Consider the following 27,826-nt stretch of genomic DNA (forward strand, 5'->3'; position numbering starts at 1 on the left):
TATAAATCTAGCACACCTGACCATCACCTGAAATCAGTTCCAATCTCTAGTTTACATTTCTCACCAAATGTAACACACAGTAATTTGTTCCGCCCCATATTCCATCCGTGGACAGAATTTTAGAATCAGGCAGATTACAGGGAAAGTATCACAACTGGAATACATTAAAAACTGGGATAATTCAAAGCTGAGATGCAGACTCAGTCTCTTGCACAACTGGTGAAGTGTCTACCCGTTGCACATTTAAACCTTTCTTTGTGCACACAATATAAATTAGAGCTCTAATAAAAGGCAACCTTCCTTCAATTCAGATCATTGCCTTTGCAACTTTCAGATGCATTGAAATGGCAGCATCCTGAAATGGCATACAGGAAACATGATGGACAGCAGAGTCACATCCAAATAACCACAGAGCTGCATTGTTGAAGGTTTGGTTTGGTTCCAGATAGTTAATTGCACCGTCATATTTCTCTAATCTCACTTTTTGGGTTCATTGAACACTTTGCTAGAAACTGCTGGATATTTTTCCTCTTTATTTTCTCCTATGGACTATATGATCTTGGGCAGGTTACTTTAACTTTCCTGTGAGTCCTGAAATTACAACCCCTAGAAGTGGGTGGGGGAGCAGGCTGTAAGTAGAGCCTAGAATAAAGGAGCTTTTGTGCAGTAGGTGAGTCTTTGAATATGCTGGGATAAATCAAATAGTAAGTTTCAAGGCCATACACCAGCATAATATAAATTTTCAGTTACTGCACACAAAATCAGACATTATTTACAGGGTTAGGGCAAACTCTTAGGAAGTAGCCCTAATTTGTCCCCAAACCTTTCTTTGGTATCATATGCTATCAGGGAATCACTCCAAGAAGGCAGAGTTAAGGTTATCTTGGCATGTACCTTCACTCTCTAGTCCCGAGATTAAGGTTTGTGAACTCAGGGTGCATCTACACTGTACTGTTATTTCGAGATAATTAGTGTTATTTCGAAATAACAATGCGAGCATCTACACAGCCATTCTGTTATTTTGAAGTAATTTCAAAATAACGGGCGGCTTATTCCAAAAGAGTTTTGGGGGGAGATATTTCCTGTGCATCTCCACCACAGCATGCCCCCTATATTATGGCTGTTGTACCTCCACCCCAGCCTGCAGCCTCTTCTCCATCATTACTCAGGGAGCCTGTCTGCCCAGTGCTGACAAAGTGCCTCCAACCAGTCCAGCCAGTTTTAGAGCTTTGGGAATGATTCATTTTCCTAGCAATAGTTAAGCTGAAGAGAAATAAAGCTATTCAGTGCATTGGTGGTATAGTGGTGAGCATAGCTGCCTTCCAAGCAGTTGACCTGGGTTCGATTCCCAGCCAATGCAATAAAGGGTCTGTTTTCCTCAAGATGGTTTAATTTCACTCACTTTGTTTATCAACAGACTGGGAGAACTAAGGCTATGTCTACACTCACAGTTTCTTGCACAGCATAGGGCTGTGCTTGTGTAAGAATCTGCAGAGTGTCCACACTGCCTGCCTGCTCTTGCACAAGGAAATTTACAGTATGTCATGGTGAGAGAGGGCTTCTTGTGCAAGTGCTATGCTCTTTTTTATCAGGTATAAGCTCTCTTGCACAGGAGCTCTTGTGCAAGAGGGCAGTGTGGATGCTCAGCAGAGATTTCTTGTGCAAGAAAGCCCTATGGCTAAAATGGCCATCAGCGCTTTCTTGCGCAAGATAGTGTCCACACTGCCATGGGAACTCTTGCACAAAAGCACAGCTCGCACATGGCAGTGTGGATGTTTTCTTGCGCAAGATTTCTTGCATGAGAACCCTTGCACAAGATGTTCTTGCTCAAGAACCCGGTAGTGTAGACATAGCCCCACAGTTCCAAATCTCAGGGCATGTCTTCATTATCTGCTGGATGGATGGGCAGTAATCAATACAGTAAGAGTTAATTTATCATGTCTAGTAAATATGCAATAAGTTAACCACCAAGCACTCTCCCAAAATGAGAAGGGTAGGTGGAGTCCATGGGAGAGCGTCAGCTGTCGACCTACTGCTGTGTCAGAGGGGGAGCTGCATTAGGCTGTCACCAGGGCCAGTCCTAACTAATTGGCGGCCCCAGGCAACTGCCCAGCTTGCCCATAGGGTTGCCAGATGGTTTAAAAAAAAATACGGGATAAAAATTTGGCAAGCAAAAAAAAGGGTCGGGAGTTCGGGGAGCAACCAGCTCTGTCGGTGGCCCCAGGCAACTGGCTTTGGCTGTCATATTAGAAAAAGAGTAGTCCTGTAGCACCTTAGAGCTATGGCTACACTGCCGTAAACCTCAATTTACAAGAAATAATAGATCTTGCAAAAGAGGGTTTTTTCCGGAAAAACCTCTTCCGCAAAAAGAATCATAAGAAGATATGCAAATGGGAGCATGATTTGTGTATCTTCTTCTGAAGAAAACTGGCAATGTATATATATATAGAGAGAGAGAGAGAGAGTATATATATAGTATTTTGAGCTTTCTGGGCAAAACCCACTTCGTCACATGTGAAGATAGCATGGTAAGCAGACCTAAGTAGGCTACATTATTCACATTGTGAAATTAGGTTAGCCCATTGTGATGTAGTGTCATGACCATGAGGGTTAGCCAGCAACCTGGGGACTAAGGGGTTAATTGTACCTAGCCAGGTGGCAGTCAGACAATAGAAATGCAGGTAGGAATTTCAAACTCGGACAAAGGATTTTTTGTTTTTTCCCCCTTAATCCCTGGGCAGTTTCTCTCCAGACACTGAGGGAGACAGACATGTCTCTCTCTCCAATAAAAGACTCTTCACTATCTGTAAGTAGGGTAAAGATTAGATAAATCCATTAGGTTTTATTGTTTTATGGTTTGGGAATGGAAATCTGATGTCTGTGAATTTAAAAATGGGTTTTTCTCTCCTTTGTAACTAAGTTTTGGCCCATTGTGGAATTCCCCATGAGTTTATTAATTGGTGACTTTTCCATCTAGTCATTATGCTTGTAACAGGAATATTGTGGTGATAATAAAAGTTCTTTCTCCTTCTTTTTTATTAACCTGGTATTGGTTAAGTTTTTTTGTGTCCTGGTTTTATGTTAGGGCTGAGATTCCCCAAGTGGTCTCTTCCCTGGGGGTATGTCTACACTACAGAGTTAGTTCGAACTAATGAACGTTAGTTCGAACTAAATTTCATAGGCGCTACACTAGCGCTCCGCTAGTTCGAACTTAATTCGAACTAGCGGAGCGCTTAGTTCGAACTAGGTAATCCTCATTTTACGAGGATTAAGCCTAGTTCAAACTAGCTAGTTCGAATTAAGGGGTGTGTAGCCCCTTAATTCGAACTAGTGGGAGGCTAGCCCTCCCCAGGTTTCCCTGGTGGCCACTCTGGCCAACACCAGGGAAACTCTATTGCCCCCCTCCCGGCCCCGGACCCCTTAAAGGTGCACAGGCTGGCTACGGTGCCCGTGCCAGGTGCAAGCCTGCCAGCACCCAGCCAGCAGACCCTGCACCTGGCACAGCTCGAGCCAGCCACCCGATGCCCCCCAGCCCTCCCCCTCTTCCCGGGACCAGGCTGGCAGCTCCCGGGAGCTTGCCTGGGACCGCAAGAGGCGGGCACCCGCCTGGGCTAGTGCGGACATCGTGGACCTTGTCCACGATCTCCGCACTAGGCACAGGAAAGTGGCCGGCTAGGGCAGGAGAGCTGCCAGCCTGGCCACCCAGGAGCAGGTGTGCATGAAAATCAAGGGGGTCCACTGAGACCCCCGACCCTGAGCCCTGAGCTTACAATGGCCGTCCTGGGTCAGACCAAAGGTCCATCTAGCCCAGTAGCCTGTCTGCCGACAGCGGCCAACCCTAGGGACCCTGGAGGGGATGGACCGAAGACAGTGACCAAGCCATTTGTCTCGTGCCATCCCTCTCCAGCCTTCCACAAACCTTGGGCAGGGACACCACTCCTACCCCCTGGCTAATAGCACTCCATGGACCCAACCTCCATGACTTGATCTCACGTCCCTTTAAACTCTGTTCCAGTTCTAGCCTTCACAGTCTCCTGCAGCAAGGAGTTCCACCGGTTGACTCTTTGCTTTGTGAAGAACAACTTTCTGTTACTAGTTTGAAGCCTGCTATCCATTCCTTTCCTTTGGTGTCCTCTAGTCCTTCTTTATGGGAACTAATGAAGAACTTTTCTGTATGCACCCTCTCCACCCAACTCCTGCTTTTAGAGACCTCTATCCTGTCCCCCCTCCATCTCCTCTTTTCTAAGCTGAAAAGTCCCAGTCTCTTTAGCCTCTCTTCATATGGGACCTGTTCCCAACCCCTGATCATATTAGTTGCCCTCCCCTCTCCCACCCTCTCTCTTCCCCTCTCCCACCTCCTTTTCCCAGTCTCCCCCAGTTTTGTTCAATAAAGACAGATTCCATTTTTGACCACAATTGTCCTTTATTTTGTACATCAAGAAAAGGGGCTAGGGAAGGGTAAGTGGAAGGAGGTGAGGGAGGAATGGGGCACGAGGCCCCGATGGGGAGGACTGGGCTGGCTCTGCGGGCTTCTAGGGGTGGAAGCTCTCCTGCAGCCCCCCAATTGCCCACTCTCCCCAGATGGCAGCCTGCGGCAAGTGCAGCCGGTCTGATGGCCGAGTGCTGTGATGTGCCCAGTGTGGGTACTCCGGGCACTCCAAGCCAGGATTGCTTTTCAAGCGGGGCACCCCTGAGAACTGTCTGTCTGGGGTGGGGGTCGGGTCCCTTTAAGCGCAGCCCTCGGGTAGCCTGAGACAGCAGCTCCATGCTCTAAGTCCTCCTCTGATGCCCTGCCGGCACTGCTTCCGGCCATCCTTAAGCCCGGTTCAGGGTCCACTTAATGTGGACATGCTAGTTCGAATTAGCAAAACGCTAATTCGAACTAGTTTTTAGTTCTAGACGCGTTAGTTCGAATTAGCTTAGTTCGAATTAACTCTGTAGTGTAGACGTACCCTGGTTTCCTTATCATTACTTGGGTGGTGGCAGCAGATTTTTATCCCCAGAAATCTAGGGTTTTAAGATTTTGGGGGAAGCTTTATACCAAAGCCTGGAAAGATAAGGTTTTGGGATACTTGTGCAGGCCCCCCACTTCTGCATTCATCGTGCCAGAGTGGGGAAGGAGCCTTGACATGTAGACAAGGCTTCAGTCTAGAATATGCAGAGAACTGTGGGCAGTCACCCTTATGTCATTTGGGAAAGTAAGAAACTGTGAGCACATGCATCTATATCTCTTTGGCTTTTGCGCAAAATCATGCCAGTCTAGATGCAGCCTTTGTCTTTAGTGTTATAATTCCAGCTACAAGAGGCATTTGTGCGATCCCCATGCATGATGGAAAGAAACCAACAAAATTTTGTATTCGTTTTTCCCACTGTAGACTCTTTTAATGGTACAATAATGATATAATGAAAAGAAAAGCACTAAGATTGACCCAAGAACAAATGGGTACAAACCGGACATCAACAAGTTTAGGCTTGAAATTAGGTGAAGGTTTCTAACCTAAAGTTTTCCGTTAAAAGCATTTTTGGAAAAGCGCGTCTAGATTGGCAGGACGCTTTTCCACAAAAGCACTTTTTGCGGAAAAGCGTTGGTGCCAATCTAGACACGCTTTTCCGCAAAAAAGCCCCGATCGCCATTTTCACGATCGCGGCTTTTCTGTGGAAAACAAATCTCTGCTGTCTACACTGGCCCTTTTGCACAAAAGTTTTTCGGAAAAAGACTTTTGCCCGAACAGGAGCAGGATAGTATTTCCGCAAAAACACTGACAATCTTATATGAGATCGTCAGTGCTTTTGTGGAAATTCAAGCGGCCAGTGTAGACAGCTGGCAAGTTTTTCCGGAAAAGCAGCTGATTTTCTGGAAAAACTGGCCAGTCTAGACACAGCTAGGGTATGTCTACACTACAGCGCTAATTCGAACTAACTTAGTTCGAATTAGTTAATTAGTTAATTCGAACTAAGCTAATTCGAACTAACGCAGCTAGACCTAAAAACTAGTTCGAATTAGTGTTTTGCTAATTCGAACTAGCGTGTCCACACTGATTGGACGCAGGGGCGCATTTAAGGGCAGCTGAAACCAGTTCTGGCAGGGCATCAGGTCAGTAGTTGCTTTGTGTGGCTGCTGTCTGAGGCTATCTGAGGCTCGTGCTTAAAGGGACCCCCCCCCCCCCCGGACAGCCGGTTCTCAGCTTTTCCTGCTTGCTTGCCAACCTTGCCGAGGGACAGCAAAGCATTGGTCTCTGTGCCCGTCTGTGTCGGTGCTTCCCTTCGGGGCCGCCGCCGCAGGTGGCAACATGGAGCAAGAGCTCGCCCTGCACCTTCTGGTGCACTTTCTGGACTTGCTGCTGCAAGCCTGCCGGCAATGGCTCGAGGCTGCCTGGCACCACCTGGTGCACGTCAGCACCCTGCCTCTCCACCTGGCCACCCTGGGGGCCGTGGAGGAGCCGCTGCGGCGCCCCGGCACCGGTGTGCCCCGCCGCATCTGGCGTCTGGACACCAGCAGCGACTGGTGGGACCGCATCGTCCTGGAGCGCTGGGAAGACCGACAGTGGACCCAGAACTTCAGGATGAGGAGGGACACCTTCCTGGAGCTCTGCGAGTGGCTCGCCCCTGCCCTGCGCAGAAGGGACACTCGCATGAGGCCCGCCATCCCCCTCCAGAAGCGGGTGGCCATCGCCCTCTGGAAGCTCTCCACGCCGGACAGCTACCAATCCGTCGGGAACCAGTTCGGCGTGGGGAGATCCACCGTCGGAGCGGTGCTCATGCAGGTATGGCACTCGTCGGCCACTGCGCCGGGGGGGAGGGGGGCTGCAAGGAGGGGATGGGCTGCCCCAGGGACAAAGGGGGGGTGGGAGGAGGCGAAAGCGCCCCGCACTGGAGGGGTCGGTCTGTCCCGGCCACCCGGGCGCCCCACTGATTGGCGCTTTGCTGTGTCTCTCTCCGCAGGTGGTCAAGGCCATCAACCGGGTGCTGCTCTGCAGGGTGGTCCGCCTCGCCGACCCGGACGCCGTCATCCAGGGATTCGGCGCCCGCGGCTTCCCCAACTGCGGGGGAGCCATCGACGGGATGCACATCCCCATCCATGCCTCGGAACACCAGGCATCCCGTTACGTGAACCGCAAGGGGTACTTCTCCATCCTCCTGCAGGCCGTGTGTGACCACCGGGGACATTTCACGAACATTAATGTGGGCTGGTCCGGCAAAGCACACAATGCCCAGGTGTACCGCAACTCCTCCATGTGCCAGCGGCTGCAGGACGGAACCTTCTTCCCCGACCGCCACATCAGGGTTGGGGATGTGGACATGCCCGTGTTCCTGATGGGAGATGCCGCCTACCCACTGCAGCCGTGGCTGATGAAGCCCTACACAGGGCACCTCAATCCCTCCCGCCAGGCCTTTAATGCCAGGCTGAGCAGGGCCCGCATCGTGGTGGAGGGGGCCTTCGGACGACTGAAAGCCCGCTTTCGATGCCTCCTCACCCGTCTGGATCTGGCCGAGCACAACATCCCTCCCGTGGTGGCAGCATGTTGTGTGCTCCACAATTTCTGTGAGAGAAAGGGGGAGGCTTTCCTGCCAGCCTGGATGGCTGAGGCTGACCGCATGGCTGGCCACTACGGTCAGCCCCGCACCGCCGCCATCCGGGAAGACCAGCGGGGGGCCGTCCGGATCCGGGAAGCCCTGCGGGAGAGCTTCCTGGTGGAGGAAGAGGACTGACCTCTCCCTTGCATGCCCCACTGGGGCCGTCTTCCACCCTACCCCCCTTCCCCTTTCCCCTCCCTACCTACTGTCAAATAAAGACACCTGTTTTTCAAACAAAAACGTCTTTTTATTTAACATAACTGGGGTGGGGGGAGGGAGGAATGAAGGTGGGAGAGGGGAGGGGGAAACCTGGGACGAGGGAGCTGGAAGGGGAGGGAAGGGAGGAAGGGAAAGGAAAGCTCAGGGGTGGGGGTCCGGCTGCCTCTCCTGTCTCGCAACACTGCGGGTCCGGGGGCGTCAGTGGGGAATGGTTGTGGAGGGTGGGGCAGGAGGGATGGGGGGTGTGAAGGAAGCAGGAGCGGGAGCAGGGGGAGCAGGAGCAGGAGCCGGAGCAGGAGGAATTGGGAAGCGGTCGAGCAGGCTCTGGAGGTGGCCTCCCAGGGCACGGCCCTGCTCCTCCAGTGCCTCCAAACTCCTCCGGCGCAGCCTCAGGTCCTCCTGGACCCAGTGGTCCTGGATGCGGAGCTGGTGCTCCAGGAACCGGAGGTGCCACCTCTGGTAGTCCTCTTGGTTCCTGGCTCTCCTGCTGGCCCGGGCACGGGCGGCTGCTGCAGGCGGGGTGGTGCGCCCTGCAGTCCCAGGTGCTGCGGCTGTGGTGAAACAAGAAGAGCGGTCAATTACCCCAGGGGCCCAGGTGTTTGAAACCCAGCCCCCCTCTGCAAGGCCAGGGCCCCTGCAGGATCCCCAGCTGCTGCTCCGTGGTGAGCAAGGCCCAGGCGCACGGTCCCTGGGCTCCCTCTCGCCCCAGCTCCCTGTACACATAAGGGGAGCATGATGGTACTAACATGTGGACGCCTCCCCGGCCTCGGACGACACAGGCGAGCGGCTCTGTGGGGTGCCTCGGGGGTTCTGGGTTCTGGGCAGGCTGCCGGCAGGCTCCTGGCTCTCCGAGCCCTCCTCCCCCTTCTCCTCCTCTGTGTCTGGGAGCGGTCCCTCTGCCCCGGGGTCTATCACCTCCCGGGGGACAGGGACGTCATGAGCCCCCAGGATGTGGTCCAGAGCCTGGAAGTGGGGGCACGCCTCCGGGTTGGCCCCTGGCAGGCAGGCCCGGGAGTAGGACTGCCGCAAGTCCTTAATTTTCCAGCGCACCTGCTCCCGGCTGCGCTAGTGGCCCCTGGCGGCCAGGCTGGCAGCCATGCGGCCATACACTGCCGCGTTCCTGTGGCTAGTGCGGAGATCGTGGACATTGGAGGCTTCTCCCCAAACCTGGATGAGGTCCACGATCTCCGCACTAGACCACGCAGGTGCCCACCTCTTGTGGTCCTGGCCAGGGTCCTGGGAGCCGCCAGGCTGGGCCCGGGAAGAGGGGGAGGGATGGGGGGCATCGGGTGGCTGGCTCATGGGGTGTCAGCTGCTGGGTGTGCTGGCACGGGTGCTGGCAGCCTTGCAACTGGCACAAACCCCGTAGCCAGCCCGTGCCCCTTTAAGGGCTCCGGGGCCGGGAGAGGGGCAGTAGAGTGGCCACCAGGGAAAGCTGGGAAGGGCTAGCCTCCCACTAGTTCGAATTAAGGGGCTACACACCCCTTAATTCGAACTAGTAAGTTCGAACTAGGCTTAATCCTCGTACAATGAGGTTTATCTAGTTCAAACTAAGCGCTCCGTTAGTTCGATTTAAATTCGAACTAACGGAGCGCTAGTGTAGCGCCTATCAAAGTTAGTTCGAACTAACGGACGTTAGTTCGAACTAACGGACGTTAGTTCGAACTAACTTTGTAGTGTAGACATACCCCTAGTGTGTGTAGATGAAACTATTTCAAAATAGCCCCTCAGCAGGACCATTCTAAGTTATTCCTCCCCAGTGCTTCCTAGGTCTCTAAACCAAGATAGCGTGTCTACATCAGGGAAGCCTGCTTTGGACTAATTTTTAGGCTTCCCTGCAGTGTAGACGTGCTATTTTGAACTAAGCTATTTCGGAATAGCTATTCCAGAATAGCTTATTTCAAAATAAGTGTGCAGTGTAGATGTACCCCTAGAGAGTAACAACAAATGTAGATAGTGTCACGAGCTGTCATGGGCACAACCCACCATTCATCTGAAGAAGTGGGTTGTGCCCATGAAAGGTCATGATACTATCTACATTTTTTGTTTCTCAGGGTGCATCTACACAGCAGGGCTAAAGTCAAATTAAGCTACACAATTTAAGCCATGTCAATTGAGTAGCTGAAGTCGAAATAGCTTAACTTGGCTTTTGGCGCTGTCTGCACAAACAGAAGGAAGAACGCTCTTCCTCTGACTTCCCTTACTCCTCGTGATACGAGGGTTACAGGAGTCAGAGTAAGTTGTCCTCCAGCTCGGCATTATTTCGACATTATGTTTCGCACAATATTATTTTGGAATAACATCCGTTATCTTGAAATAACACTGCTGTGTAGACGTACCCTAAGGTGCTGCAGGACCATTTGTTGTTTTTTAAGTTGGTTTTTTACAGTCTGCCCTGAGGTAGGTACCAATGATCTTGTGTCACTGCAGGCAGCATTTTATACCCAAAATGATACTGGTAGGTTGGCCATTAAAAAAACAAATCCTGTCAGGGTGGCTAAGCACTGGAATAAATTGCCTAGAGAGATTGTGGAATCTCCATCGTTGGAGATATTTAAGAGCAGGTTAGATAGACATCTATCAGGGATGGTCTACTTTAGACGGTGGTTGGTGCTGCCATGATGGCAGGGGCCTGGACTTGATGACCTCTTGACGTCCCTTCCAGTTCTATGATTCTATGTTTCCTTCTAATGAGACTTAGGAACAGCTCGGTATTATGCCCCAGTTGTGTTCCTACCGCCTACCTAAGATCATCGGCCAATACTCTTCTCTGCGGTGGGACTGAAACTCAGCGGTAGAATGAGGAGCAGGAAACACAAACTCCAGATGTGAATCCTAGAAGAGGTAGGAGGTTTGGAAGAAGGAGCAAGGCTCAAGCCCACCCACCATTCTGAGAAGCAGCTGAGCCTTAGTCTACACTGGGCTCTTTACAACGCTGTAACTTTCTGGCTCGAGGTGTAAAAAAATCCCCCAACCCCAAGCACAGCATATTATAGTGCTGTAAAGTGCCAGTGTGAACTAGGCTGCAGCGCAGGGAGCCACGTTCCCAGCACTGTGAGCTACTCCCCTCGTGGAGGCGGTTTACCTAGAGCACAGGGAGAGCTCTCTGAGCTTTCAGGGCACAGTGCTGCTGCAGCTGCATGTTCCACTTTTAAGTGTAGACAAAGCCCGAGTGCAGCTACCGAGCTCTGATTAATCACAAAGCCACCCCGCCGCTGGCCTGCTTGCCCCTCACTAACAGCATGCTCAGTGGTGCAGGAACAATTTGTGAGGTGGGGGTACTGAGCTGCACCCGTTTGTACCCCTCATCACCCCAGGTTGGGGCCACAACTGGGGCTGACTGTAGAGCCCTGGATGTAGAGCCAATGGTCAGGGCTCTAAGGCTGGCAGTGGAGCCCCAAGAGATGGTGGCCAAGACCCCCAGAGGCAGTGGGACTACTGGCTGGAATCCCAGGCTGGGAGCCAGTGGCTGGAACCCCCTGGAGCTACTGGCCAAGACCCTGGACACAGGCTGTCGGCAGGGATCTCGGCATAGGGCACAGAATCTGGAGGGTGCTGAAGCACTCCCATCTAGGGGCAGCTGGTGAAGGCTGACAGTGGGCCCATCATCCACATGCCCCCCGAGAACAATCCCCCTCTATCCCAGGCCTGCCTCTCCCCACCATTGCTTCCCCCCCTTTCTCCATCCCAATCCCACCTCTTCTCCCTCCCCCGAGCAATGCAGCCCAGGGGGCTAGCAGGGCTGGGAGCTGGCACTGGCAGCAGGGTCCAGCCCCCCGCACACACCGGCAGTGGCAGGGCACATGGAGCAACACAACCCCAGTTCACTTTGCTCCTCTGGCTGCATCATTCTGGTGAGGGCAGGGGGGCTATCCTGCCCCCTCCCCCGAGCAACACGGCTGGAGCAGAATGGGCTGGAGCTGCATTGCTCTGCTTGCCCCACCGCTGCCAGTGGGGGAGGAGGGTGGACCCCTGCTGCAGGCACCAGACCACCCTCACCCCGTTAGCCCCTCTCCCAGCTGCTGGCCAGTCCCTTGTCCCTCCCACCCACGCATCACCCATGCTCCCAGTACCCCTACTTCCTGTGCCTGGTCTGGGAAGCCCTGGTCTGAGCAGGCTCTGGAGACCGGACTCCCCTCTCGCTCAAGAGCCTTTGTCTCTTTCCCTCTGGGAAGTGTTGCCATGATGGCAGGAGACCCCAGGTGGCCCAGCTGGCTGGCAAGCTCTGTGCTCCAGCCTGTGAGCACATGCTCCCAAACCTGGCACTGGCTGAGGGGCTTGGTGCTGTGGGGGGCACTTCTCCTGGGCGAGTAGCTGTGGCAGGCAGTGGAGTTTTCTCTGCTTCATTCTCTGTATTCAGAGGCTATTCCTGGTACCCAGTAGCTCCCTGGGAACCTGGCACTGGTATGGACCGTGGGAACCCAGGGCACCCCCCTCTGCCACAGGCCCCACCCATCCCACCTCTGCTCCACCCCTTCCCCTCAGCCTGGTCCCTGCACCACCCTGCCCCTGCTCTGCCCCCTTGCCGTAAGCCCCCTCCCAGGGGATTACCCGGGGGTCTGGCACGGGGATGCAGAAGGGGTCAGCCCCTCCCCCCCATGCATGGCGGCAGTGGGAGTCAAAGTGGCCTGCAAGCCTGCTCAGGTCTGCCCCATCCTGTCGCCTTCTCCTGGCCCACTGGGCTCCACTTTGCTGTGGCGGTGGGAAGCGGAGCACACTGGGGCTGGGGCCGCTCTGCTTCCCGCTGCTGCGTTGAGGCAGAGCACAGGCTCAGAGGGGGTGGCGGGGCGGGGCGGGGCGGAGCGAAGCAGGCTGCTGGGTTGCTCTGGCTCCTGCTGTGGAGGGGGGGCAACCCTGCTGCCACCCTGCACCACCCCCCCTCCCCCGGCCATGCCCCAGGCCACCCTGGGCCCCATCCACAGGATGGTTGAAGTGGCCACCGTAAGACCACCCAAAGTGCAGGTCCTGGGGCGGCCGCCTGGACCCATCCTATGGACAGGGCGGCTCTGGCGCTGCCCAGGGGCTAAGTGACTAAAACAAGTCTCACTTAGAATGAACCCAGACTCTGACTTGGACCTGCCAGGCCATCTCTGGGGGCCATGCTGGCTCCAGCAGAGATGATCCTGGGAGAGAGCAATGGCAAGATGATCTGGAGAAAGGGGTAAACAGTGAGGTGGTAAAGTTTGCAGATGACACCAAACTGTTTAGGATCGTCAAGACAGAAGCAGACTGTGAGGGACTCCAAGAAGATCTCACCAAACTGAGTGATTGGGCAACAAAATGGCAAATGAAATGTAATGTGGATAAGTGTAAAGTAATGCACATCGGGAAAAATAACCCCAACTATACATACAGTATGACGGGGGCTAATTTGGCTACGACAAATCAGGAAAGAGATCTTGGAGTTATCGTGGACAGTTCTCTGAAAACTTCCACGCAGTGTGCAGCGGAGGTCAAAAAGGCAAATAGGATGCTAGGAATTATTAGGAAAGGGATAGAAAATAAGACCCAGAATATCTTACTGCCCCTGTATAAAACTATGGTACACTCACATCTTGAATACTGTGTACAGATGTGGTCTCCTCACCTCAAAAAAGATATTTTGGCCTTAGAAAGGGTTCAGAAAAGGGCAACTAAAATGATTAGGGGTTTGGAACAGGTCCCATATGAGGAGAGGTTAAAACGACTGCAGATGTTTGCAGATGATACCAAACTGGGTGGGGTTGCGACTTCTTTGGAGGATAGGGACATAATTCAGAATGACCTTAGCAAGTTAGAGAAATGGTCAGAGGTAAACAGGATGAGGTTTAATAAAGAGAAATGCAAAGTGCTCCACTTAGGAAGGAACAATCAGTTCCATACATACAAGATGGGAAGCGACTGTCTAGGAAGGAGCATGGCGGAAAGGGATCTAGGGGTCATAGTGGACCACAAGTTGAATATGAGTCAACAGTGTGATGCTGTTGCAAAAAAAGCAAATATGATTCTAGGTTGTATCAACAGGTGTGTTGTAAGCAAAACTCGTGAAGTCATTCTGCCGCTCTACTCTGCACTAGTTAGGCCTCAGCTGGAGTACTGTGTCCAGTTCTGGGCGCCACATTTCAAGAAAGATGTGGAGAAATTGGAAAGGGTACAGAGAAGAGCGACAAGAATGATTAAAGGTCTAGAGAACATGACCTATGAAGCCAGGCTTCATGAACTGGGCTTGTTTAGTTTGGAAAAAAGAAGATTAAGGGGGGACATGATAGCGGTTTTCAAATATCTAAAAGGGTGTCACAAGGAGGAAGGCGAAAATTTGTTCCTCTTGGTTTCTGAGGACAGGACAAGGAGTAATGGGCTTAAAGTGCAGCAGGGGAGGTTTAGATTGGACATTAGGAAAAAATTCCTAACTGTCAGGGTGGTCAAATATTGGAATAAATTGCCAAGGGAGGTGGTGGAATCTCCCTCTCTGGAGATATTTAAGAACAGGTTAGATAGACATCTGTCAGGGATGGTGTAGGTGGAGCTTGGTCCTGCCTTGAGGGCGGGGGGCTGGACTCGATGACCTCTCGAGGTCCCTTCCAGTCCTATTATTCTATGATTCTATGATTCTATGACTGGGACTTTTCAGTTTAGAGAAGAGGAGACTGAGGGGGAATATGATAGAGGTCTATAAAAGCATGAGTGGTGTGGAGAGGGCCGATAAAGAAAAGTTATTTATTAGTTCCCTAAATAGAAGAACTAGAGGACACCAAATGAAATTAATGGGTAGCAGGTTTAAAACTAATAAAAGAAAGTTCTTCTTTACACAGCGTGTAGTCAGCTTGTGGAACTCCTTGCCAGAGGAGGCTGTGAAGGCTAGGACTATAACAGCATTTAAAGAGAAGCTAGATAATTTCATGGAGGTTAGGTCCATAAAAGGCTATTAGCCAGTGGATAAAATGGTGTCCTTGGCCTCTGTCAGAGGCTGGAGAGGGATGGCAGAAGACAAATCGCTTGATTGTGTCTTCGGTCCACCCTCTCTGGGGCACCTGGTGCTGGCCACTGTCGGCAGACAGGATACTGGGCTAGAAGGACCTTTGGTCTGACCCAGTACGGCCGTTCTTATGTTCTTATGTTCTATGCTCAAGACATTGCTACGGGTGCCTTGGACAGCGCCTCTGAGGGTGTAAATGTCGCTGGTGGCTCCCCCCACAGCGCCTGCCCTGGAAGCAGAGACACTCCCCTCAGCCAGGAGCCAGTCCTGGGGGGGGAAGGGGGGACAAAGGGGGCAGAATGGGGCGGAGCCAGGCTAGACACCGGCGAGGAGACACCCGGGTGAGTTCCCCTAGACCCCGGGGGATCTGTGACTCGCTAGACACGGGGGATGCAGCCAAAGGAGCTGGGAACCTCGCCCTTCCCCCCTCCTTATGTCCCCTTCGGCACTTCCCCCTTCCCCGCCTTTCCAGCCCCTTCCGCTGCTCCCTCCCCCGGTCACTTGCCTCCCCCTAAGCGCGTTCTCTCTCCAGTAGCGGGATCGGGCCCTGCGAGGCAGGGCAGGGGCGCTGGGGCGGGCAGCGAGCGCTGCAGCCTGGCTCCGTGTCGCCAGGACCCCCAGACAGGAAGGGGCTGGGGGCGGCGGTGCTGGGAGGCAGGAGGATCAGGCTGAGAACAAAGGCCACACGGGTCTGTGCTGGGGAGAGCCCTGCATTAGCCCCAGGGGGAGAAGGGGGCTTTCTACCGCTGGGACCAGCCCCCGGGCTCTGCCCGCACCAGCCGGAGACAGCAGGTAATTCAGGGAGATGGGGGGCGGTGATCCCCTCCTCCTTTCGCTCCTATTGATCTTCGGTCCCCCCGGATTTTGCCCCATTTTCTCGCTAATTGGCCGGTGTCAATCAATTGGATGCCTCGCCCCCTTGGGTCTGCAGCGCCTTGTCCCTGGTCAGCTGGGAGCTTTGGTAGCATCAGGGTCAGTGGGGGCTGTTTGGGGCAGCGCTGAGACACGGCTGGCTCTGGGGTGGGGTTGGGGGGGCTGATCTCTGCCAGCCACAGGGCATGGGAAGGACACGGGGGGGGGACAAGTATCTCCCCCCTTGTGCCCAGCCCAAATTAGCCAGTCCCAATTGCTCCCTTCCCCTCCGCCAGCGCCTTGCAGGCACCAGCTGCTTGCTTCGTTCCTAGACCCGCTGCCAGCCTTTCCCCTGAGAATGTCGCAAGGCCCAGGCTTCCTGATGCCACCTGGCTGGTCGGCAAAACAAAAAAGGGGGGGGGGGTGTCATCGCTTCCTGAACATGGCTGTTCACTTTTCCCTCCCCTCCCCCCATCACTGACCATCCAAGCAAAATCCAGGCAGGTCACTCTGTGTGTGTGTGTGTGTGTGTGTGTGTGTGTGTGAGAAAGGGGGGTTCTCTTATATTAGCAAATATTGTGGTTTTGCCCCCATTTTTTCGCTCCTCAGTCTAGGGTTGCCAGGTGTCCTGGTTTTGAACCGGACAGTCCAGTATTTGAGCTTTCTGTTGGGGAAACAAATTGAGAAAATATAAATGTCCCGTATTTTCTAAATAAGATGTCATGTAGATTGTGATGTAATGTCAAGTGTGTCCTGGTGTTTTTGTTGAAACCATCTGGCCACCCTACACTGATTTGTAATTCTTGAAAAATCTCACCCCTTTATCTTTCTAGTGGTCCAGGACTGATTCCTGAGCCCTGAGATTTGAGATGGAATTATTGGATATTCCCCTCCAATCTCAAAAATTGCCCTTTCATCAAATTCGTGAATATTGAGTGATATCAAGTTGTGGCACGTTTTGCCTCTTTTTCTCTCTATTGAGTATTTGAGAAAGTTTGTGTGTCTTTGTGTTTGTCCGCTTGTTCAAGAACTCCCCCTAAATCAGGGAGGTAGAACCTTTTTTGGGTTGAGGGAGCTGCTGACCCACAGAAAAATCAGTTGGGGGTCGCACACAAGTGAGAAGCAAAGTGAGAAGCCCCTGACTGACAAGAAGAAAGATTCTCCCCACATTGCCCTTGCACCAGAGCCTAAGGAGGCCCAGACTAGTAGATTTTGTGTGCTCCAGCCCTGCGGATGGGTGGTAGGAGGGCTGGTGTGCCAGCATAGGCTCCTCAATGCGGAGCCTAGGCGGCCAGATCCAGGCAAGCCAGGGGCCCCTGGGCCTGAGGTGAGCCTGGGCCTGCCACAGCAGCAGCCCCAGGCTAATTGTGTAGTCGATACAATTTGTATCAACTGTATGATTAATCGATAAGAGAGGCGCTCGCTACCCCCCGCTGCAGCTCTACAGTTTAAACGTAGTAGGAACCAGGTACGCAGGCAGCCCGGATCCTACTACATTTAAACTGCAGAGCTGCAGCAGGGATAGCTCCCAGGGGCTGGCACAAGACAGGACTGAGCACACCAGCTCTGGTATTGCTGCGGCTCTGCCCCCCCTGCCCACCACCCACACACCACTGAGATGGTGCTATGGGGAACCAGCTTTTAGGCCAACTCCCCCCAGCACTGGCTCCTTCTTCCCCCCTCTTGCTGCCTCTGATACAGAGGCAGCAAGGAGTGGGAAGTGAGTGGTCACGTAGTCACTCGACATCGGGTAGTCAACTACTCGACTAGTCACTTAACGCCCATTAGGGATGTATCAGAAACAAGAGCTAGCATTCCCTGTAAGCTGGGTGCTTGTACGGCCACTCAGGAGAGATTCCAATGCCGCCCAGCTGATAAGCAGAGTGACCTTACGTAGATTTGTTTTTTCTCCTGGTGGTGCACATTCACACATGCCGCAGTGCACATAACATTTATTTCACACATGGGTTGAAAAAATCCAAACATGGATGGGAAAGTTTGGAGGAACATGGACAGGAGTCATGGCTGATTTGGGAACTACAACGTTTGTTGAAATTGCCATTAAACTTGTGAGGCAGAGGGAATTTGAGATCATGGGGAGTGGGGTCTGGACCTGCAGGAGGTGCAGCTGTACCACATGCTGTGTGTGTGGAGAGAGGGGGGAGACTGCAAAGTCTGTAGAACTTCCACTATTTCCATTAGAGGGCTATTGGCCTTTTAAAAACCATTCTTGCGGTATCAGCTCTATTTCTCTTTTTGATTGTGGTGGGGCTACCCAGGCTGCCAGTGACCAGGATGTAGGCAGCCATGCCTAGTGGTGGGAGCCCACATCAGTAGCCAGGAATTGGGACCCTGGGTAAGAGTCAGAGTCTAAGTGGCAGAATCAAGGTCATAGCTGGAATCAGGAGTCAGAGTCCAGGGTTGGAACCTGGTTACCTGGAGTGGGGCAATCTACTACAAGCTAGCTGTGCTCATGCAGTTGTACAGAAACTGGTTCTTCTGTAGGCCTTGCTTTAGATTGACTCTGCTTGCAGGTCCTGATTCCTGACAATCATTTGTTTTATTTTGCTCCAAATACAGAAAAGAGCGATTTATTGAAAACTTTTGCTTCTTCTGCGTTATTATTAATACTTCTACCATTTCCATCTAGTAATGTACCAATACCATTGTTAGGATTTGTTTTGTTCTTAGTACTGTACATTTTAAAAAAATCTTTATATCATCCTTAGTTCTGCTGGCCATAGAAGTTTCCTTGTGACCCTTTGCTTCCCTTTTCAATTTTCTACAATTCCAAGCTTCTGCCTTACAGTCTTTCCTATCAACTTCCTCTTTCTTTTATTTGTTATATATTATTTCTTTATTTTGAGGGAGATGGGATTCCTTACAGGGGACTGTACCAGGCTCCTACTGGGACTCCATCTACTGCATTAGTTTTGGTCTTGTAACTGTGATATAAATGTGAAGACCCTGCCTCCCTCTGCCCTCTGGGTGGCATGAGGCACTCCTATTCTCACCTTACCCTTATGTCTCCTAGGCTATGTCTAGACTACAACTTTTTTTCGGAAAAAGGTACGCAAAATGTGTTTCGCAATTTGTGTACCTTTTTCTGCCTTTTTTTTTTCTGAAGAGGCTTTTCTGAAATTTGGCCTATCTACACTGGGCCAAATTTTGGAGAAAAAAACAAACCCTCTTTCAGAAGATCCCTTCTTTCTTGTGAAACGTGGAAGACAGGGATTCCGAAAGAGCACATCTGCTCTTCCGCAAAAAAAAAAAAGCAGAAGAGCAAACACATTCCCTGGACATGCCAGAATTTTTTGGGGATACATCTAGGCTATGTCTAGACTGCAGGCTTCTTTTGGAAGAAGCTTTTCTGGAAGAGGTCTTCCAAAAAAACTGCTTCTGAAAGAAATCATCCACACTACCAAAGCGCATTGAAAAAGTGATCTGCTTTTTCGACAGATAAGAGTCCACACCGAATGGACACTATCTTGCATGTAAGCTGTGATTACTATAGGCAGAGTGACCACTAGGGCATCTGTGCTTTTTCCTCTTTCCTATTCTGTTGAAAGAACTCCCTCTCCTCTTTTCTCTCTTTTGGAAAAGGCGTTCTTTCTCGTAGAAAGATGTTTACCAATATTGGGAAAACCCCTCTGTTCTTTCAATTTTTTTTGAAAGAATGCGATTGCAGTGTGGACATGAGGTTTTTTTTGAAAAACGGTTGTTTTTCAAAAAAAACCTCTGTAGTGTAGATCTACCCCTAGCTGCTTTGAAAAGGGCAAAGAGTGGAACTCTGTTACCATGTTGCTTTCAAGAGCTTCCCTTTTTACTGACCCTCATCTCCCATAAACAGTGTGGTTATCACAGGTGCTGACTGGGGAATTATTCTTTTTCAGGGAATGGGCATCTTCTAGGAAGTGGCAGTACATTCCACCAAGGAAGAGTGGGAGTTGCGGGACTCCAGTAAAAGAGCCATCTACAGAGACATCATGAAGGAGAACAATGAGAATATGACTTGGCCGGGTAAGGATTCCTGCCCTATCCATTATTAAAAACTGAGGGGCTCGCTTCTATATGTTTTCTCATAATATAATTTTGACAGGCTTCCACATACACCCTTTTTTGCCTGCTGTCCTGCTCTGAAATTGGGGCTGAAGAAGTTTAGAATAAGTACTGTTTACAATCAGCCACCAGCAAGCAGAAACTAAGATGCATGAGAGTTTCCCAAATCATGAATGCAGGGAAACACTAGCAGTTTTCCCAAGTCCTTGTCCTGAACCCCAGAAATATACCATCTTACACTGCTCAAGAACTTCTCTTGAACAGTGCAAAGGTATTAATTATTTCACCACTTCATCAAAGGAAAGTGGGCATGCACCAGCCTTTGGAAGATGAGCAAATTTCCAAAGCACTTCAGACAAATTCATTGGTAAGAATAAAACATTACAATTGGTTTATTAACTATTGGGAGACTGATTTTAAGTGATGAGATGCGATAGGCCTAAAAGCCAGGAATAAATACAAAGTATGAAGTCTAAATCCTAAACCTTGTTAGACTAAAATGTGTTTGGATTAAGTTATTTTTCTCACCCCACTGGATGTTGCAGGCAGGTTACAGTCCTTAATACACAGGCTGACTTTCCTCCTCAGCTAGGGAACCAGTCTTTTCAGTTCAAGTCTTGTCTTTCTGGTATTCTTGTTGATGATAGTGTAGGTGGGGAGAAGAAAGATAATCTCATGATGCCACTGTCTCTTATTTTATACCCTCAATCCACTAGAAAATATTAGCTCAGACCCCAGACCAATGCTCCTTGTAAACTGTGCCCATGTGCAGATGCACAGGAGAGATTCCTGTGCCACCTAGCTAGCTGATTAGCCAAGTGCCAACAGTTAGATTTTTGTTTCTACTGGTGGTGCACATTCACACATGTCTTACTGAACATAAATTTTATTCCACACATGGATGAGATAAATCTACACATAGATGGATTAGAGGGAACCATTAGCCTTGAGGTAGACCTTGTGCAACTAAGTCATAGATCAGAGGAGTAGTCAGAGTTGAGCAATCCAGATTGTGTGATGCTTGTGCTGCTCTCTTACATAATTGTAAATCCCTTATTTATTGACTTCCTGGCTGATTAATGGTTATTTAATACTCACCTGGGTTTGGTTACCCACTTTGTTGCCCCTGGGGACTCCGAAATCCACACCATATTTCAATAGCAGCCATATAACAGACCTCATAACTTCATATACATGAACAATATGCAGATTTTGATAAAACAATGAGTTTCAGCAGATCATGCTCTTCCTTTCCTATGATACTTTACATCTCATGCTTTATATGAAATATCACAGCCATATATGAATGATGAATATGGGGGCTACAGGGTGCTACTTTGAGGTACAGTGTGTTACAGGAGGCCTTGTAGAAAAGTGTGTCAATGCACTCCAAGATTTCATAGGAATCTTTCAGAAAGAACTCTTGGAAATTTACTGGAGGTGCTTCTCAGTTCTCTGCCAAAAATTCCTTGGCAGAGCTGCTTTGTTTCTTCCTCCATTGTAAGAAACTTTCCCATGTCAATCCGCAATCATTTGTGCAGGCACCAAAGCAGTGCACAGGCGAGTGGCTTAAGCACCTGGTCTGAAGCTACACATATGCAGGAGATACGCCCTTGTGTACCCGCAAGAATGAGATATCAGGTTCAATGACCCCTGCTTGTGGAAAATAGTGGCAGAATTTACAGTAGTGTCTTTAGTTTTTAGTGATTCCTTTGCAAAATTACCTAGACCCATCTTCGATCTCCCTTCCCCAAACTCATAGGCTGTGTGTACATTGGCGCCCCTTTCCGGAAAAGGGATGCTAAGGTAGACTTCGGAATTGCAAATTCCGCGGGGGATTTAAATATCCCCTGTGGCATTTGCATTTACATGGCTGCCGCTTTTTTCCGGCTTGGGGATAAGCCGGAGAAAAGCGCCAGTCTAGATGTGATTCTCCGGAAAATAAGCCCTTTTCCGGAGGATCTCTTATACCTACTTCTTTTCTCCGGCTTATCCCCAAGCTGGAAAAAAGCGGCAGCCATGTAAATGCAAATGCCGCGGGGGATATTTAAATCCCCCGCGGAATTTGCAATTCCGAAGTCTACATTAGCATCCCTTTTCTGGAAAGGGGTGCCAATGTAGACACAGCCATAATGTTTAGGGCTCTGTCCAAGTGCTATGCTAGCCAAGGGAGGGGGAGAAAGAGGTGATTGTAACTATTATGATTCAGTACTGCCTCTGTTGATGTGTTTCTGCAGCAGTGGTCTTGAGGGGAACCCCTTACACACTGGTGGAGCACTTGTTCAGATAAGAACGTGACCCAAGCAGAGTCAAGAGGACATGCTTAGAGAGGTGCTCCAAATGTCAGATACCACAGGCCACAAACACAGGGCGTGACTAGAGACAAGTAATGAAAAATGGAAAATATTTAGGCAGGAAAGGGAGCAGGGCCAGAAGCATATTTTGAGGGCCAGGAATGGATGATAAAAACTGATGGAGGACCAAACAGAGATGCTAAAGTCCCTGATTTAGCTACAATCAAAACACAAATGCTTGCCTCCCTCTGCAGCCTAGACATGACTATGTGTTATGCCTTTCCCAGATTCCACCCACACATTCCTTACATGTGCCCTGCCTGTCACAGTGCCCTTTGCACTCCACCCTACGGATACATTCCTTCACTACAGCTGGACTTATACACAGCTCTGAGAGCCTCCATTAAAAGACTGCTCCTCAGTGATCTATCCCTTGCAAGACATCAAATTCTGTCCTTTTCTTCACTCAGCACATAGTCAACCTGTGGAACTCCTTGCCAGAGGTTGTTGTGAAGACTAGGACTTTAATAGGGTTCAAAAAAGAGCTAGATAGATTCGTGGAGGTTAGGTCCATCAATGGCTATTAATCAGGATGGGTAGGAATGGTGTCCCTAGCCTCTGTTTGTCTGGAAGTGGGTGACAGGAGAAAAATCATGTGATGCTTCCCTGTTGTATTCCCTCCTTCTGGGGCATCTGGTATTGGCCATTGTCGGCAGAAGGGATACTGGGCTGGATGGACCTTTGGTCTGACCCAATATGGGCGTTCTTATGTCAATTCTGCTCCAAAGCCTCTCTGATTCAAATAGCCTCCCCACTCGTTTTTTTATGCCCCACTAATAGTCCTAGTATCTAGCTGCTCAATCAGCTGACAGGCAATCCGCCTTCATGCTCCACCCCTGGGTAAACATTTCTCTCTTAGCTTCACAAATATTATGAAGAGCACATCAGGCTGTTATTACCATGGGAATATTTTCCTCGCTAACCTGCCATAAAGGAGCACCCTGCATTCAGTGGCCCCTCCCTGTAGTTCCCAAACCTTAGCTCTGTGGGGAGAGGCAGTGGACAGCTGGAAGCCACAGGGAGGATACACTGCTTTAGCTTCATGGAGAGAGGTGGTAGCAAAAGCAACGGCTCTCCTTGCAGCTTCCAGCTGTTTGTTGCTGCCTCTCCACACGGTCGCAGCTCCCAGTTTACCAGTTCCATGCAGGGAAGGGGGCCTTGCAGCATCATGTAATCATGCAGGGCCAGCAAACACTGGCAAAAATCTGCCTCCCCAAGTGTCACTTCTGGCTTCTGAGTAGTTTGATGGAGGGGGAGGTCTCAGGGCTCCCGCCCCATAAAGTGTGCCTACTGGAGCTCAGGGTTTCAGCAGGAGCAGGGCACCCCTGGGAGTGGTTTCAAGAATTCACCCCTGGTTTTTAGGGATAAAAAAATCACTTGATGGTGGCCCAAAATCTATATATTGTGATTCGGGGTGGGGGGGGGGAGGGGGAGGATTTTTTTGTAACCAGTGCCTGTAGAGTCATGGTTTTTAAGCTCTCTTGCAGGCCCTCACCTTCTGCACTTGGAGTGCCAGAGTGGGGAACAGCCTTGACACCTTTTATATTCTGATTCCAACTGGAACACGCACAGCGGAGCGGGGGGAAGGGCAGAGGGGTGTAACCCTGGTGTGCCAGTTTGGGTCTGAAACACCCCATCACAATGTGTCATATCCTAAGTCCGTGGTCACCAACCGGTCCATCGCGAGGTGTTCGCCCCCCCCCCATTTCCCCCATCCCCAAGAAGCCCCACTGCCTACCTCCAGTGAAAATGGAGGTAGTGCCAGCTTCCCGCGGGGTGGACGGAAGTCCTGCAGCTGCGCACCAATTCCGGGTGTTCCAGAAGTGCACTGGCTGCTCCTCTCCCTCAGGTCTGTGGTGTGCCAGAACTTGCGGGGGGTGGTCCCTCCTCTGCCCCCACTGGCTCCCTGTCCCCTGCTGCAGAACCCTGCCCCCACCCCAGCACTCTGTCCCTCCCACATCACCTACTAGCACCCTTCCCCAGTCCCATGTCCCCTGCTCCCACCAGCACAGTTGGGGCCACATTAGTGAGCCTGGGGGGAGGGGGGTTGGAAGGAGGGTTTTTTTTTTGCATCTCCCTTGTGTGGCCCAACTGACTTTTCTGTGGGTCAGTGACTCCCTGACTCAAAACAGGTTTCCTGCCCTTCTCATAAATAAAGACAATGCAGAAACTTTTTGTGTTTGACATAGTATTTTATTTAAAAATTAAGCCTGGCCAACAAACCCCCAATTGGGGCCAACCACCCATCTGGCTGCAGCATTATAACACTCCTGCACCCCCCCAGACCCTAGATCTGAGCCTGTCAAACACTGGAACCCCTTGCCCTGAGCCCCTCACATACCCCAACCCAAATTCCTGCAGCCTCACAGCCACAAGCCTGTGGCTTGCTTAGTACCACAACCCTCCATCTGACCCCAACACTCCCCAGCCTGAAGCCCCCTCTCCGAGCCAGCATCTTCTTCTCCACCTTCTCCTGCATCCACATTTCCTCCCAGAACTTGCACCTCTCACCCCTTCCCACACCCAAATCCCTCATTCCCACCCCAGAGCTCATACATCCTGTCTCAACCCAGTGAGGGAACGGCTAGACTGCGGGAGTTTTTCCAGGATTCCAGAGATATCCTGGAAAAACTCTTCCACATCCAGGGATGCATTTGTTCTTTTGCTTTTTTTAGTGGCAAAGCAAACATGCTGTTTCGGTAACCCATATATTCCTCGTTCCATGAGGAATCAGGGGGATTCCAAAAGAAGAGATTTTTCTAACATTTGGTCCAATCTAGAAAGGCCAAATGTTGGAAAAACCTCTTCCTACAGAAGAATTGGGAAAAAAAAGTGGCAATATAGAGTGTATAAGGGCTGGGGATAGCGAGTGATGGAGAGGAGGAGAATAGAGAGGGGAGGGCTTCAAGGAATGGGTGGGGTCTTGGGGGAAGGATGGGGTGGTAGATCTTTGCTTGTTCTGAGATTTAAAAAGTGATCTTGGGTGTAAAAAGGTTGGCGACCACTGTCCTAAGGAGAGATATGGCTCATGACTTCCTACCCCTCCTGGTACCTGACAATAGCTGGTTGTCTGACCTCCTGTCATACTGGGTGTTTGGACAGAATATGGAAGCAAAATTTATCCTGTCAGGAAAAAAAGTTTAGTTCATTTAGTTCATGATTTTTCTCCATCTCTCTAGCACTTACTTTGATTTCCTCTCCCATTTACCTTTCTTGTTTCTGAGGTTTCTCTCTCAATCCCAGCAGGTGATGGGATGGTGAATGAGAATGTGGAGCAGAATTTTCAGCAGATGGATGCTGAGCAAGTGGAATCACACAGGATGTTATTACGAAGATCCAAAGAGAATGTGTCCGGAAATCTTGAGCAAGGAAAATTGTGTGAGAGTCAATACAGGCAAGAGAAGCAGCCAGGGGAGAAAGAGGGCAACTCTATTAATTGTCATGCAACTCACAAAGACCTCAGGGGAACCGCTGACCAGCACACAGTTCTCTCAGTAGAGGAAAAGAAAACGTGCACTGAGTGTGGGAAAAGCTTCCGAGGACGCTCAGGCCTTAGTAATCATAAAAAAATCCATACTGGAGAGAGACCCTATGAATGTAGTGAGTGTGGCAAAACCTTCATTCAGAGCTCACATCTTATTAGACATGTGAGAATCCACACTCAGGAACGACCCTACGAATGCTATGAATGCAGGAAAAGCTTCACTCGGAGCTCAGACCTTACTATACATCAGCGAATCCACACAGGGGAGCGGCCCTACAAATGCAGTGATTGTGAGAAAACCTTTGCTCAGCGCTCAGCCCTTACTAAACATCAGAGACTCCACACAGGGGAGAGACCCTATGAATGTAGCGAGTGTGGGAAAAGCTATACGCGGAGTTCAGACCTTATCACACATCAAAGAATCCACACAGGGGAGAGACCCTACAAATGCAGGGATTGTGGGAAAACATTCACTTGGCGCTCTGCCCTTACTACACATCAGAGTATCCACACAGGGGAGAGGCCCTATGTATGCCAAGATTGTGGAGAAACCTTTGCTCAGCGCTCAGCCCATATTAGACATCAGAAAATCCACACAAGGGAGAGGCCATATGAATGCTGTGAATGTAGGAAAAGCTTTACTGAGAGCTTACACCTTATTACACATCAGCAAATCCATACAAGAGAGAAACCCTATGAATGCTGTGAGTGTGGGAAAAGGTTCAATCAGAGCTCATACCTTACTAAACATCAGAGGATCCATACAGGAGAGAGACCATATGAATGCTGTGAGTGCGGGAAAAGATTCACTGACCATTCTAGCCTTACTAAACATCAGAGAATCCACACAGGGGAGAGACCCTATGAATGCTGTGAGTGTGGGAAAAGTTTTACTGAGAGTTCACACCTTATTACACATCAGACAGTCCACACTGGTGGGAGATCCTATGAATGCTCAGAGTGCAAGAAAAGCTTTATTGACCGCTCAACCCTTACCAAACATCAGAGAATCCATATAGCAGACCAATCCCATCAGTGCAGTGAGTGCGGGAAAACCTTCTCTCAACGTTCACATCTTATGAACCATGAGAGAATTCACACAGGAGAGAGTCCCTATGAATGCAATGAGTGTGGGAAAACCTTCACTTGGCGCTCAGCTCTTAGACATCAGAGAATACACACTGGGAAGAGACCCTATAAATGTTGTGAATGTGGGAAAAGCTTTACTGAGAGCTCACAACTTGTTAAGCATCAGAAAGTTCACAAAGGACACAATAAATCATAACAAAAATCTTATCTAGGCTCACAAATGTTTTTTCTTTAATACTTTTCCTAATTCTGACATCAAGACCTTTAAGGCTGTTTGCATCATTTGTTTCACCGTGGACCCTCAACTCCCCATGTGGTTGCCCACTTTTGTGTTTTGCAATTCACCCTTCTTTGGAGTGAATCCCATAGTCCTTTCTGTAAAACTCCATTGTCCTATGACTCATAGAAATGTGTCCCCCTTCTCCCAGGAATATCAGCTTAAAGTGCAGGAAGTAAGGATAATCTCAAATAACAACATAAAATTTATCTGGGCCTCCTCTCTAGTAAACTTTTCCAAGAGTTAGCTCTCTTAGGGTATGTCTACACTACAGCGCTAATTCGAACTAACTTAGTTCGAATTAGTTAATTCGAACTAAGCTAATTCGAATTAGCGCATCCAGACTTAAAAACTAGTTCGAATTAGCGTTTTGCTAATTCGAACTAGCATGTCCACACAGAGTGGACCCTGAACAGAGGTTAAGGATGGCCGGAAGCAGTGCTGGCAGGGCATCAGAGGAGGACTTAGAGCGTGGAGCTGCTGTCTCAGGCTAGCCGAGGGCTGTGCTTAAGGGGACCCGACCCCCACCCCGGACAGACAGTTCTCAGGGTTCCCCGCTTGCAAAGCAGTCCTGGCTTGGAGTGCCCTGAGTGCCCACACGCGGAACATCACAGCACTCGGCCATCACCCCGGCTGCACTTGCCACAGGCTGCCATCCGGGGGGAGGGGGCGATCGGGGGGCTGCAGGAGAGCTTCCACCCCGAGAAGCCCGCAGAGCCAGCCCAGTCCTCCCCATCGGGGGCGCGTACCCCATTCCTCCCTCACCTCCTTCCACTTACCCTTCCCTAGCCCCCCTTCCTGATGCACAAAATAAAGAAAACGTGTGTTCAAAAATAGAATCTTTCTTTATTGAACAAAACTGGGGGAGACTGGGAAAAAGAGGTGGGAGAGGGGAAGAGAGAGGCTGGGAGAGGGGAGGGCAACTAAAATGATCAGGGGTTTGGAACAGGTCCCCATATGAA

General features: G+C 50.4%; 2 protein-coding genes and 1 non-coding gene across 10 annotated transcripts in view; 2 read left to right on the top strand and 1 right to left on the bottom strand.

Annotated features, from left to right (window-relative positions):
- Nucleotides 1-27,826, bottom strand: part of LOC102463552 (uncharacterized) — a 587,148-nt gene that overhangs the window by 401,498 nt on the left and 157,824 nt on the right. The gene's annotated exons all lie outside the window — the stretch shown is intronic.
- TRNAG-UCC (transfer RNA glycine (anticodon UCC)) lies at nt 1,289-1,360 on the top strand. The gene has a single exon. It is a non-coding gene; the product is annotated as a tRNA-Gly (tRNA).
- LOC102444128 (uncharacterized) lies at nt 14,899-27,739 on the top strand. 4 transcript variants are annotated; one of them, XM_075907177.2, is made up of 3 exons: nt 14,899-15,090; nt 19,495-19,621; nt 25,261-27,739. In XM_075907177.2, the coding sequence occupies exons 2-3, from the start codon at nt 19,588-19,590 to the stop codon at nt 26,781-26,783; spliced, it is 1,557 nt and encodes a 518-aa protein (XP_075763292.2). In that variant the 5' UTR covers nt 14,899-15,090; nt 19,495-19,587; the 3' UTR covers nt 26,784-27,739. The 4 variants fall into 4 exon arrangements, with proteins under 4 accessions (XP_075763292.2, XP_075763290.2, XP_075763288.2 ...); XM_075907175.2 differs by having other exon boundaries at nt 14,900-15,090; nt 25,258-27,739; XM_075907173.2 differs by lacking the exon at nt 14,899-15,090 and adding an exon at nt 15,209-15,541 and having other exon boundaries at nt 25,258-27,739.

Source organism: Pelodiscus sinensis, chromosome 22 (genome assembly GCF_052426305.1).
Source record: "Pelodiscus sinensis isolate ZL-2025 chromosome 22, ASM5242630v1, whole genome shotgun sequence".
In the NCBI taxonomy this organism is placed as follows: domain Eukaryota; kingdom Metazoa; phylum Chordata; order Testudines; family Trionychidae; genus Pelodiscus; species Pelodiscus sinensis.

What these genes read in the sequence shown, in the direction of transcription:
- LOC102444128 (XM_075907175.2), top strand. Translation starts at nt 19,588, where the DNA reads ATGAAGGAGAACAATGAGAATATGACTTGGCCGG. An exon ending in TGAGAATATGACTTGGCCGG is followed by an intron (nt 19,622 to 25,257) that starts GTAAGGATTCCT and finishes TCTCAATCCCAG; the next exon opens with CAGGTGATGGGATGGTGAAT.